Here is a 14,762-nt window from a genome sequence, read left to right as displayed (position 1 = left end):
AAGAAATTGATGTACCAAACAAGAGGAGTCTTCCTACAAACACTGTCTGGGAAAGGCAGCTACCTTCAGTCTTTGCTAGAAACCAACTCTTTCATTACCCTTAATTACTGACCCCTGAACTTGTAAATTGAGGGTCCCTGCAGAATGCACCACACTTCTGTTACACTTAAGTATGTGTCCCTTCACCATCCCTGAAACGCCACCACCCAAAAATGCAGTTTCCCAAGAAGGCAAATTTCTAAAACAGGACCCATCTCTCCAAATGCCACCCCCTCCTTCCCCAGCATCTCTGCCTCTCACTAAGAAATACCCAGATACATTATGTACCAATTTAAACAGGCCTCATCAGTAACAAAGGAAGCTCTTCAGATATTATTGCAGAACAAACCCTTAAATATCCTCTGCATAGTCTTGTGGGAGAAAGAAGAAGTGAATCTGCAGGTCCAAAGAGATGCTGCCTTGTTGGCTATAGAAAAATCATCTTCAGAATAAGAAAGCTTAGTAATGATATTACAAATTAAAAATCATGATACATTCAGGCACAGACAGAATGGGCCGTTTACTTATGAGTGGCCAGATGGACAACTTTTGAGTTACAGAGGTCACCAAGAGGTTCAAAAATATGGGGTCAGGATACCACCTCATGTACAAATTTCAGTTCACACCTTGTTTGCAAGCTGGAAAGATTAACAAATACTAAGATAGTTTCAAGTGAAATGAATAGATCTTTGGGCATAAAGAGGCGATGAGATCTTGACTTTGATAACTATAAAAGGCTTTGGGCTAACAGCCAAATAGGTAGAGTCTGTAGCTGATACTCATGCAACTGTACTTGCCATAAGCAGCTTTCTGCAACGGGAGAATGTGAAGAGTGAAGAGAAATGGACCAGAAATGTAAACAAAAAACTGGAGTAGTGGGTGGGCAGGGCTATGTGGTGTAGAGAGCAACCTGCCTGAAATAGAACAGCTTCCAATAATTGTGGAAGGGTCTCACACTTGCACTGGCTTAAAATGTGTTTGCTGTGGAGCTGGAGAAATTCTCTAGGTAACAAAACACTTGGCAGTCATTGTTTTTGTGGTAAATGCAGTCTTACGCTTCCCGCTTGTCGTCGGAGAGAACAGAACAACTTTGAAAGAACCAGCCATGGGATGAAGGGGAAGGCTGTGGACCAGAAGGAAGCTGGAGATAGAGAAGGTGTTGGGGAGAATCCAGACACAGCAGGAGCCAATGCAAGGGGGGAGAGGGCTCTGAGCACAGCACTGTTTCAGCACCATTAAAGGTCAGAAAGCACCGCTTGGGATCGATGGACAGCTCAGCTCCAGACTGATGCTCACTACGAAATGCTCCAAGGACTGCCCCGCAAGGCGTTAGGCTTTCCACACACCTAGACCTTCAGTTACCAGCGTAAATAAAAAGAGGAATAAAGAGCTTTGACCGTGAGGTTTTTTATCGTCTCCCTTTGTGCATCTGCTGTTATTTTTCTCAGATGCTTGAGAAAAGCCAGGGCGGGGGGGGTGGGGGAGCTAAAATCAAAAAGAGACTACTTCTCTCTTGGTCCAAGCAAATAAAAGACTCGTTTGGAAGACTCCCTGGTCAATACCTTGCTTTGCTATTTCTCACACAGGCGTATTAACTTTCTGTGGTAAAGAGTTAGTCTGTCCTCATCTGAAGATGTGTGGTGAGGAGATAAATTTAGGGAGCAGATGAGAATGCTTCTAGCAAGAAGCGGCTTCCCTGGGGATGTGATCTAAGGAGGTGTGTGTGTGTGTGTGTGTGCGCTCTTCATCATGCATGTATAGTGAAAAGTAGCTTTTTTCAAGTGTCTACAGCAAGAAGGTAAGGAGAGGAGTTCCCACAGTGGTGCAGAGAGTAAAGAATCTGACCTCAGAGGCTCAGATCACTGGGGACACCCACGTTCCATCCCTGGTCCAGCACAGAAGGTTAAAAGATCCAGCACTGCCACAGCTGTGGCAGAGGTTGCAGCCAGGTAACTTCCATATGCCGTGGGTGTCGAAATTAAAATAAAATAAAATAAGATAAAATAATAAAATAGGGCAAAGAGAAATTACAGCAGATAGATTAGAAAATCATTATGTTTATAAAGAAATTAATAGGTATAGATAAATGGTATAAATATATAGATAAATAGGCATAAAATATAAATAGATAAAAGTAGGTTAAACCATAAACTCTGTGAGTGGAGGGATTATGACTGCGCTTCATTACCAGCGCCCCGGATCCGCTACAAGGGAGCACCTCGTAGGTACTCTACATGCATATTTTTAGTTAATTATGTGCAAGTAATGAGACACTCCAAATTCTGAGAATAGGACTTACATAGAATGTCCCCTGATGCCTCAAGCACCTCAAATACAGATACTCTCATTCAAATAACACAGCCATTGCGGTCACACTGTAATCTAAACCAAGCGCGAATGTTGCAGGGAAGAAAATACTCTACCTGTATAGCCACGTATTTAAACCCAACAAACAGGAAATGGAGTTAGGGAAATAAATTTTTATATTAGATGTACTCCAAAACAAAGACACTTTTCAAAATGTCCAGGATGAACGCTGAGGGATGGTAAATGCATGAATCATCATGGTAATCACACAGCATATACGACGTGTCCTAGAGACATTTTCCACATAGAATTCTGAAAGCTGTGAGATTGGTGACATAATTCTTTCAAGCTTTTCTCCTTGCAATACTGATTCCCATTTTAACCATTTCTTATCATGTCTTCTGTCTATTCCTTCCTCCACTTAGTGGTTCCCTCAGAAGAAACGTATTACCTTCTTCCGAAAACAGCCATTTTGATCTGTCTAGTTCTCCAAAACGCTTCTAAGTACTAGAAAAGAAAGCAAGAAGCCTTTACAACTGCTAAGGAGATCCGTCGTTAAAGCAGTGGCGATAAATAAAATAATAATCAACATGAACATAGGCTTAAAATTCAGACACCCGACCAAAGTAATCTATCCCCATAAAGTCTGGATTTAGCAATTTTCTCTACTTACAGGTTCATTTCCTGCACATTCTCAGCTGCAAAATAAAAGGTCTTGATCTGTGGATGGCTGATCTTAAAAGCACTTGAAGGGGGAAAAAACAGACATAAATTAGACATCACTGTGGTCAACAATGGATTTGAAAGTAAAACAGTCGAATATAAGTATGATAAATTCATCTGCTTTCTTTGTTAATTTACCAAAAAAAATAATTATATTAAATACTTATTTTCTAATTTCTACTTTATGCAGAGAACAGAGGATTAATTCATCATGTCAGAATATCCAGACCAGTACCAAGTCTTGGCTGATCAAGAGTTTCTATTTGAAACACGTGGACATACTCTTTTCATTTGCTAACTGTTTTACTATAAAGAGATAATACTTGAAAACATAAAGTGATAGACATGTCACTTCAAAATACTCAGATCAACTCCTTCAAGCAAACTATTTATTTGAATTCCATCAAGTATCCACGATAATTGTATTTATAGAAAAATAATCAAGTATAAAACTTCTACACTGTAACCACCCATCAAAAACCTTATTCAAGCTACCCTTTATTAGTAAAGGAAAAATATAAGGGAGCATCTTAGTTTAAAAGAAAATATAAAACACTTAAGATAACAACGTATTTCCCCTTTACCATTTAGACAGGAAGTCCTGCAGTGTGGGGCAGAGTTTTTGCAAATGACCACTTTGGTGAAAACCATGAGAATCAGCACAACCTCACGTACCACTGGATACGCGCAGCTCCACCAGAGTGGTAAAGACTTAGAGCTAACACTGGGGTTTTTTTCTTTTTTTTTTAAGAAAAGCTAATCAATTGCTGCTACGAGGAACACAGGTCCATAGGGAACTGCCCCTTCCTAATAATACAGGAAAAGATGTCAAGATCAGAATAAAGAATAATAAGTAAAAGGTGAAAAGGACACACTCAAAATGCAGCTGGATGCTGTCACGGGCAAGAGCCCTTGACTGGGAGTCTGGGTAGCTGGTCTAGAGCCCTGGGCTGGTGACGCTTGGTTTCTATCGGTTCTTAAATCTTTTGGACTTAAATTACATCAGGCTATAATCCCCCAGTCTAAGATATCTCAGGAAATTCAATTTTAAGGATGCTCCTGACCATTCCAGGAAACAGGAAAAAGAAACTGATCTTGTATCCTCTTCTCAGCTCTGGTGACTCCTATTTTACTAGACATTCTCTTTGCAAGGACAAAACCTTAACATCTGATCCCCCTGCCAATCCTGGACAGCAGCTTGTTTTTCACTGGATCACAGACACAGTCCTTAACAGCATGCCATGCCAGGGCTCGGTGGGGTTTTAAAATCCATCTGCTCCACACAATGAAATTCCAGAAAACAAGAGGTTAAAAGCTTCTGTTATCATTTGGAGTACCACCCTATAAAGTCAAAATTCTCAGATATTGGAATGTCACTATCGTTAACTTCCAAATCACCCTATCACTTGAGGAGCATGATAAAGGAGTTATCCTGGCTCAGAGTTTTGCAGAAAATGATAGAGAACTTACTGCTTTTTCTTGCATTCAGACGCCCTCTCTACAGTGAAATCAGGCAGGTTGATAAATCCATCAGCTTTCTCTGCCTGAAACAAATACACACCACAAACATGAATAAATGTGTCAATGGCAGCAGTTTCCTTATTGAGATCATATATGTTGAAGAGAAGCAGTATAAACGAAATGGAAGAGTATCAAAAGATACCTTTCCAATCAGCTTTGGACTTATCCCAGATGCACATTTTATAAGAAAAAAAAATGATATTGCTGATAAATTATCCAGAATCTTTCCCTGAGAAATAGCATGACACAGTTTAGGGACAGCCCTTGTATGGCACACATAGGACCTTCCCAACTTCTCATCCTCCAGGCAAATATCAGAGAGAACCTATCAGAGCTCTACTTCCTGCTGAGCCCACAGCCATCCTCAGCATCTTTCTCAAGCTACTTCTCTAGTGAGCCACAGGCACAGATAATGGACCCAATTAGCATCCTATTATATGGTAAACAGAAGCCTAACTCTGGAGTCAGCAAATCAAGGTTCTTATCACAGACCTACCACTTACCAGTTGTTATAAGAATTAAATGAGCTCAGACAAATAAAACACTTAACAGATATTCAACAAACACTATTTCCTCTCCCAAGTCTTTAGGCAGTTCCTTGGGGATTAACTCACAGAGCCACGTCTTGGGAAACCCTGGTTCCCTAGTCACTTCCTAAGGGTCTTTCTATAAAGGAAAAACTGTGGAGGAAAATAGCACTTTTAAGGCATGAACGCCACTTTAAAACATCAAAATTTTTATAGAAAATGTAACCATTGCTCCACTTCTCTAAGAATGTCTCGTCCTTTTCTCTATGAATAAAATTTAAGTGGACCACAAGGAGGATGGATTGTCATAGACAGAACTCGAGTCTTCCATCTACACTGGGGTCTCCTGAGTGGAGAAATACAATCCACGAGATTACCATAAATGAGTCCGTGGTTATTGGTGATGAGTAAAAATTGATTTTTTATTTTGTTGTGTTTTTGGCTGCATCCGTGGCATGCGGAAGTTCCCGGGCCAGAGAGCAAACCTGCACCACAGCAGTGAAAACACTGGATCCTTAACCTGCTGAGCCATGTGGGAGCTCTGGTAAAAATTGATTTTGAAAATACAATCTTAATTTATAAGGTCAGTTACCTACTAAGTTAGCACCATGGGTGCTCATCATTCACTTCTTCATCTGCGTTTCTCTCCCTTACGGCCAATGAGAGTGCAACTTGCACTCTTTGCTCGGAAAAATTACACGGCGAACCTTCCAACCCGAGGCTCGTCCTGTCTTCTCGCCCCTCAAGTCAACTTATCTAAACTCTTCGCTTGAAGTGCTTTCTTTTTATAAGACTCAAAACTCAATTTCAAAAGTCATTTCCTTCTTTAAAAATTATACGTGTTTTTTCTTTCAACTTATCTATTTTTTGCTGAGCTGCTTAATTACCAGATGGTGATGTCGCCAATCCTACCTCAAAGAGAATGTGAAGTACTTGAAGAGCATAGACCGGGTAAGTCAATTTTCCTACCATGCACAGTGCTTCTTGTGGATTCAGCATTATATAAAAGTATAGTTTTGAAAAACTATGTTAGGCTCCATCAGTCCTACTCTTAGATACATAACCCCAAAAGAAGTGAAAATGGTACTCAAATAAATACACGTACGTGCCTGTTCACAACAGCATTATTCACAGTGACCAAAAGATGGAAACAGTCCAAATGCCCATCAGCAGATAAACAAGTGGTTGTGTAGCCATACAATGGAATATTATTCAGCCATGAAAACAAAGGACGTACCGATATAGGCTACAACGTGGATGAACTCCAGAACATTATGCAAAGTGAAAGAAGTTAGACACAAAAGATGATGTATGGTGCGATTCATTTATATGAAATATCCATAATAAATAAATCCATAGAGACCAAACACAGATTAGCAGTTGCTGGGGCCTGGGAAGAGTGGGGCATAGGGAGTAACTGCTTAATGGGTATGAGTTTTCCTTTGCGTGTGATGAAAATGATTTGGAACTAGATAGAGAAGGTGATTACAGGGCACTGTAAGGATATGAAATATTCCTGAACTGCTCACTCAAAAAAATGGGTAAATCTCATGTGAATTTCATCACAATCAAAAAAAAAAAAAAAAACTTTGTTATGCTAAGGCATTTCAATATAAATTCATATAGTTATTTTAGAAAGAATAAAACAATTGATGGTCACCATTTGTTTCTACTTCCTTCCCTCATTCATTTCTATGCCCACTATTCCACAGGAAGGGTAGTTACCATGAACCCCAACGATTTTCATGTTGCTAAATCCCATCTACACTTTTCAGCCCTCACTTAACTGAACTCTCGGAATTGACAGTACAGTCCATCCATACCCCAGCCCCGAAATGCCTCATAACTTGCTTTTCTGACAACATATTTTTGCACCCACCCTTCTCCTCTAACTATTCCTTGTTTTCTTTCATATGGTCTTCTTCTCCAACCTGTCTCTTAAATCTCAGGATTTTCCAGGTTTCTAACCACAGACCTACTCTCTTCTCATTCCAATACTCTCTGTAGGGGTGCATACACACTGCCATGGCTGCATGTATAACCATTGTGCATGCATCCAAAACCTATACCTAAACTCATTTCAATTCTGGTGCTCCTGTCCCAAGATCCAACTGCCTAGTTAGTGTACCTAATTCGATGGCTATTCCACAGGTTCCCTGTTACGGACCTAATATTTGTGCCTCTCCCCATCACAAATTCGTATGTTGAAGCCCTAAACTCCAATGTGATGACATTTGGAGGTGGGGCCTTTGAGCAGTCATTAGGTTTAGATGACATCATAAGGGTGAAGCCCCTGTGATGGTATTGGTGCCCTTGTAAGAACAGGAAGAGACCTGCTCCTCCCTGCTCCTCCTCCATCTAAGGATATGGCAAGAAAGCAGCTATCTCCAACCAGAAAGAAGTCCTACAGACTTGGAAGCCACCAGAAAACTTGATCTTGGACTTCCCAGCCTGCAGAATTCTGAGGAACAAATATTTGTTGTTTAAGCCACCCAGTCCATGGTATTTTGCTTTGGCATTGCAAACTAAGACTCTCCCCAAGAGTGACAGATCCAAAACCAGGCTCATTACCTTACTCCATAAAATGCCTGCTCCTCTTTCTCCTGTGTTCTCCTCTCCAATGAATGATACCACTTTCTATCTGGTTGCCCAACAAAAGGGGAGTATGGAAGACATCTTTGACTCTGCAATCTTTTTCTCAGCATCCGTGAAAGTAATCTCTAAGCTGCATCTTTGCTACATCTGTCACAGCTCTTCAGTGCATCACTATCTACCACCTCCTTCAGATCACCTTTAATTTTGACCTGAATTGATGGAAAAGTCTTCTGAACCATTATCCGTCTCTGTAATTCTGTCTTTTCCTCCAATTTAGTGTCCAAGTCACAATTACAGCAAATCTTCACTGTCTGAACTTTTGTTTTTTAGGGCCACACTCATGGCATATGGAGGTTCCCAGGCTAGGGGTCTAATCGGATCCACAGCTGCTGGCCTACACCACAGCCACAGCAACACCAGATCCGAGCTGAGTCTGCAACCTACACCATAGCTCAAGGCAACACCGGATCCTTAACCCACCGAGCGAGGCCAGAGATCAAACCCGCAACCTCATGGTTCCTAGTTGGATTCACTTCTGCTGAGCCATGACCAGAACTCCATGTCTGAACTTTTTAAATTAAATCCCTGCATGGTTCTCAACTGCTTTTTGATAAAGTCTAAATGCCTTAGCAGTGCATAAAAGTGCCTTCCTGATCAATCCCTGCTTAATCATACCCTATCATCTCCTCAGGTGTCCCCATTCCTTACTCAACCAAAAGTAAGCTGCCTCAAAAAATTAAAACACAGAAAAAACAAAACTTCCACTAAGCTGAATTAGAATTGACAACCAATTTATAGCATTATTAGCCTCTAGACAATTTATTTTCAGTTTAAGAAGCCCATCTTAAATGATAACAAGTCAATCAACGAACAACTAAACACAGATATATGTAAGAAATGAGTTTTAATCTTCATTTGAATGGATTCCTTTCCTCCAAAATGGAAAAGGCTGAGATTCCTTTAAATAAGAGCCTAAATAAACTTGAATAAAGGACATCTTAGTGTTTCCCCAGTAAATCTTTCCTTTGTGAGCAAAGGCCCTTTTCATTGTACCTAAGACATTCAGGCTGTATTCAAAATCACAGGCAACTGCGTCAAAAACTTTCTTTGCTTATTTGACTTGCAAAAAAGACCTCAAAAATGACAATCACACTGGAAAAACCCTAAGGAAATGACAGTTTTCTCCTCTTCCTCCTCCTTTCCCTCCTCCCACCCTCTCAGATCCCTTGTTCCTTATTTCATTAACTAAAAATAATCTTCTCAAATGGCATCCTTCCTCTTCAATAATTCCTAACTTTCTGAAAAGTTACTTGAAAATTCTGCATTGGTACCTGCAATTTTCTCTCTGAATTCTCCGTGCAATAAAAATCTTACTCTCTTGCCAGAAGTATCAAACCATCCTTTGGCCATTGTGCAAACTTGTCTTACCAAATACAGTCTTAAATTCTGAAGCAAGACACTGCTTTTAAACTTTGTGATAGGATATCCTACAATCTCAAAGCTGTTCCTCCTCCTGTATCCATCCATCCACTTTTCCCAGCATCTCTGATTTTGTTCATCTCAGCGGAGTTTCATCTGCACTTGGTGTATTATTTGGCAGCAGTAAACACACATTTTTATCAAAACTGTTAGCGTTATACAGTTATTTATTCAACAAATAATTACTGAGTATCTTTTCTTTGTGTCAGGTTCATGTCTGATATTTGGGCTACATCAGTAGACAAGAGAGATCTCTTCCATCAAGGAGAAAAGAGATAATAGCTCAACACATGGATGCACAACCTACAAAGCACAATGTAGGCAATGATGTCTACGAAGCAAAGCAAAGTTGATCTGGGTAAAGGGATGCTAATTACAAGCAGGGCAGGATGCCTTCTGCTCCTACTGCCCTTCCTCCCTCACTTCCCTAGATGTGTCTCCATGAATCATCACAAGTATGACCTTCTCCAAAACGTTTCCCTGCTCCTTTGAGCCTGGAATTTGTACCCTTCTCTTTATGCCCAGTATCAGTGATGGGCTTTGCTTCCCATACTTCTCTTACTGTATTTAGTTATCTAGCAGTTTCTCTATTTCTCCAACAAACTGTAAGCACCTTGAAGGAAATAGTTTTGTCATTTACAGCTATATAATTATTCTTGGGACAAGGTAGGTGTTCAACACTGGAAATAAAGAAATGAGTTTTATGAATGACTAAATGACAGAAACATGGTCTTTTTCCTCTGACAATAAAAAATGTGCTAAAATGAGATGCAGAAACCACTTTGGAAACAAGTTTGGTGTTTCTAAACAATATAAACATATAATTAACACACAACCCAGAAATTCTATTCTTAGGTATCAAATCAAGAGAAATGAAAGCATAAACCCACACAGAAATTTGCATGCAGATATTTATAGCAGCATTATTCATAATAGCCAAAAACTGGAAACAATCTAAATATCCATCAACTGGTAAATAATAGTGTGGGATATACTTACAATGGAATATTGTTTAGTGAACAACTGATGCGTGCTAAAACATGGAAGAATCTTGAAAACCTAATGCTAAGTAAAAGGCGGACATAAGAAACCACCTAATATTACATGATTCCTTTATATAAAATGTAGAGAAAAGGCAAATCTATAGAGCCAGAAAGCTGAATAGTGGTTGTCTGGAGTTGAAGGTAGGAATGGAAATTGACTGTAAATAGGCATAAAGGATTTTCATCATCATTTTATATGATGAAAATGATTTAAAGCTGATTTATTAGGATAGCTCATCACAATAAATTTAACAAAGATTACTGAATTATAAATTTGAATAGGGTGATTTTTATGATAGGTAAAATATATTTCAATAAAGCTGTTTTTAAAAACATGAGATACATGATATGTTTGGGGAGTGAAAAAAAAAAATCTATGAATGAAAGCTCTCCTGTTTGGCTATCAGAAAGACCTGAAAGAAGGTAAAATATGAGTCCTCTGATGATCCTGTTGATAAATCAATATGATCTGTTCCAACTTAACACAGAAAAGTGGGTTAATATTTCTCATTTGCTTCAATTTGGAACTACAGAAATGTTTGAGTCAAAAGTATTTTACATAGAATTTGCCACACTCAGACATATACTTTAAAAATTAATTAAAAGAGGACACCAAATTTTAATATTTAAATGCAAAATAAGTGTTTATTGCCATCAATACAGTTTGGCTTTTTCCACTACAGAACCTTGCAAAATAGGCAAAATCACTTATTAGGGATCTACATATGTCAGAACTATAGAAGAGCAAACCTAGAAAAATGAGTGATATATGTATTTCAGAGACTAAGCAGGTCAAAGAAGATCAAAGCAGAAACAAATGAAGTATAATACAGGGAATTATTGTGTACTTCATAGTTTAAAATAAAAAGCAGAATTACATCTCTCTTCTTAGTGAAATCCTATTTCCTTGATTTTAAGAAACCAGATTTTTTACACTTCAATAATTCTGAAATCAAGAGGCAACTTAGAATCTATATGTATATTCATTGTATCATTTCCCCCCCAAAAAATCCAGTTATTAAATAAATTATAGGTCTTCAGATGAATAGAATCTTAAATTCAAGGGAAAATAAGTTTAAAAATATAGGCTTCTTTGTAATATGCTTTTGCATTTATGCGTGAATATGGGTTTAACATTCTTGGAATTACTTTAAATAAATTTAAGTGAAGTTACCCAATGAATATCAGAATCAGGAGAAGCTGCAAAATTCCATTTCTCCAAAGAAATCTGTAATTTGCTCAGTTCTGCCCTGACACCTAGAGAAATCTGAATTAAATCCTCTAAAATACAAGGTAAAAATAAACTGAGATGAAAGAAAAGAAAAGATGAAATCAATTTTTAAAGTTCTACTTCTACGGAGAAATAGTCATTCCACACGCTGTTGGTGGTAATGCAAAATGGAACCCAGTGGAAGGAAAGTGAGCAGTAATTAGCAAAAATGCACTTACCCTTTGACCCAGAAATTCCACTTCTGGGATCTGTCCCAAATACAAATATGTGGAGTGGCAGAGGCACTGCAACATTATTTGCAGAATAGAAGATGGTAAAGGATCCAAATGTTTATCTTCCAAGGACAGTTGAACAAACTAAGGCATACGCATGCAGTGAACAACCATGAAAAAGGACACAGATGCATGCAGAGTAATCTCCAGAACCAAGCAAGAGAAACAGTAAGTACAGTACAATGGATACAGTATGCTACTTTTGTGTAAGCAAAGAGAGATAGAGTATGCCTCAGTATACATACTTGCCTATATTTGTAAAAAGAAACAGTAGAAAAATAAAACAAAAACAAACAAAGGGCGGAAAGAGGGTAGAGGAACAGGCATGAAAGCAAGACTTAACCTGGTTGTAATTTGTTACATAGTTTTGACTTTGGAATTGGGTAAATGATTTTTATGAAAAAATAAATAAACTAAAACAAACAAAAAAGAAGCAGTTGACAAAATTATAAACAAATAGAGACAAATGAGCCAGACTGAATATAAACGTGGTGACATAACCCCACACGAATGATAATTACGCTAAGAGAACTTGGAGCACAGAATTTGAACTATAATTAGTGGACTGCAGTCAAGAGCTTTTAGTCATGACATTGCCATTATTTTTAGATAGTTTTAATAGCTTTTCTTCCCCTCAAAAAATTGCCTGAATTCCAAAGCATTCCTCCTTCTCACCAGATAATAGACATGTGATGCTGCTTTGCTCTGATAAGCAACTTCCTCTTCCTTTCAGGAAAGAACTTCAGAAGACTATACACCAAGGCAATTTCCATTCTACAAGTATTACCTGGGCCTGCAGGCAGAGAGCTAAGCTTATTAGCACTGGACTCTGACAAGCACTGCAAGGGAAGAGGGAACAAAGATCTTTTGTTTCGCTTTGTCTTGTTTTGTTTCTTCCCCATTTCAGAAGTCCTGGCAGTGGGAATGCTAGAAACCCTTTTAAGAAATACAATCACAATAATCTAGAGTAACATCTAATAATACCGAACACTTATTCAGTGCTAAGCAAGATGCCATCTAGGTACTATCATCTTAGCCTTTACAGGAAAATGAATCCTGTGTAAGTGTCAGAATTTATGAAATGTAACAGTTTTTAACCTAGACCGCAAAGTAGGCTGGCATTATAAAATAGAAAAGTTCTATGATGTCCTTTGAGTGACAAAACTCAGACCAGAACCCAGAAGTCAGTTAAATGATTCTAAACAAGAATTTCTTCACTCTCAACCAGGATCTGAACTAGAAGAAAAAACTGCAATTGATGGACAGCCCGGAAGAAAGAACCCTGGATTTGGAGGCAGCATATCTGGAAACAAGCTACTTTCTGTGTAGTTTAAGCAGAGCACTTAACCTCTAGGATCGGCATCCACGTGGTGGATCCAAGCAGCATCTTAAGGCTAGCCAGAGCTAACATGAATCTATGTAATACCGTAACATCGTCAGCGCTCTACCTAATTTAAGACTGTATTATTAACGATAAGAACTTGGGAAAGAAATGGAAAGAAAGTGAAAAAAGAAGGAAGGACCCAGAAAGACAAAGGTGAATTAAATAAGGTTTTCATTCTGTCCACGGTCAGCTGCGCCTTCTGAATAGCTGTTTCTGTCTCTCAACGCTCTTTGTCTTCTCTGAGTCAGATTAATCGCTGTAAAAAATATTTTGACTTCTCTGGAGAACGATAATGCTAGCCAACTCACTATAGCCTTCATACATTCTCTGGAGTCGGCTTTTCTTAAAATGATACTGCATTTGGGTTTATCTAGAATTACATTATGAATACAATGACATTTTAATCCAAAGGGACCTCTTACAAATGCTGAGAAATAGATGTTCTTCCACAGAAAACATTGGGTAAGTGTTCGTGACTAATAACCAGAAAAGCCTGGTTTCCTAAAACACACAGATTCCTGGCACGAGTATAAAAATGGATTGAAGCTGTTGATGGCTCTGAAGAGGCTGAGGCTCCAACAGGCGGAGAGCAAAGGGGCTCTGGAAGGAAGCAGACCCCTTGTAGCGGATGCTGTGGTGACCCAGCCACCTGCCCTCATCCTGATCACCTGCCGTCCACTGGCCAGACTTCACTGCCAGCCTTGCACCTCTCGTGGGAAGGCTTCTCTGGCTGCCTGCTTCCACGTCCACCTGGGAAGAGGTGCTCAGGAATCCCTGTCCCCAGGACAAGCCTTCAGCCAGTGACCCAGGCAGAGGGACCCACCATCCTAATTTTCTCACCTCGGAGACCTTTATCCACCCTTTCTCACTTCTTCATTCCCTTTTCAAGTATTTCCGGTATCACTTCCCAAATAAAGGACTTGCACCCAAATTCTCTTCTCAGGGTCTGCTTCTGGGAAACCCAAACCAAGATGCTATATCCCTCTCACAGAAAATGTGCCTACTCATGGTTCCTGCACACGAACAGCGCATCTGCTCAGCACTAAAGGCCTCTTCATTATCTCCTTTTTAAAAATCACCTGAGCATATATGACTACCTCAATATCATATTAGGTCACATCTAAGTGGTGACCAAGAAGAGCCTGGCATCTTACTCGATGATTTGTAAGTGAGCTCTCCTAGCTAGCCATTCTTACTTGCATCCTTCCATTCTCTCCCTGTGAGATCATATTTTAAACAAAGTTTACTAGTGAACTCTCTGGTCGTGTGACATACAAAGAGAGCCATTATCTTCTAAAATATCTGCTGGTCTATGGCCATACCACCCTGAACACACCTGCTCTCGTCTGAAATATCTTCTGAAGTATCCTTTTCAAAAACAATTAAGGTGGAAAAAAGAATTTTTTGCATATAAAACCCTCCCCATGGGCACAAGCCTTAGCATACAAGGCCATGCATGACCTGCCCCATCCAGTCTCATTTTCCACCAGTCTTCCAGAAGCCTTAAAATCCTAGAGATCCTATCACCTTCCTCTTCTTAGAGTGGGTCTCTTTAGCAACATGGGCAGAAAAAGAAAAGGAAAAAAGCAGTACACAAGATGGAAAAGTTTTAAATGAATAGGAAGGAATTGTATTAAATCT

At 39.2% G+C, this 14,762-nt stretch overlaps 2 protein-coding genes across 6 annotated transcripts in view; one reads left to right on the top strand and one right to left on the bottom strand.

Annotated features, from left to right (window-relative positions):
• IPCEF1 (interaction protein for cytohesin exchange factors 1) overlaps window positions 1–14,762 on the bottom strand; it is a 165,003-nt gene that overhangs the window by 47,400 nt on the left and 102,841 nt on the right. For all 5 annotated transcript variants that reach the window (XM_047769880.1, XM_047769879.1, XM_047769881.1 and 2 more), the window contains 2 exons: window positions 4,540–4,613; window positions 3,020–3,091 (listed from right to left, as the gene is read on the bottom strand). In XM_047769880.1, the coding sequence (XP_047625836.1) occupies window positions 3,020–3,091; window positions 4,540–4,613 (146 nt within the window). The remainder of the gene's footprint in view (window positions 1–3,019; window positions 3,092–4,539; window positions 4,614–14,762) is intronic.
• OPRM1 (opioid receptor mu 1) overlaps window positions 1–14,762 on the top strand; it is a 170,563-nt gene that overhangs the window by 143,657 nt on the left and 12,144 nt on the right. The window lies entirely within an intron of this gene.

This window comes from Phacochoerus africanus, chromosome 2 (genome assembly GCF_016906955.1).
Source record: "Phacochoerus africanus isolate WHEZ1 chromosome 2, ROS_Pafr_v1, whole genome shotgun sequence".
NCBI lineage: Eukaryota > Metazoa > Chordata > Mammalia > Artiodactyla > Suidae > Phacochoerus > Phacochoerus africanus.
This window is presented reverse-complemented; position numbering and strand designations above follow the sequence as displayed.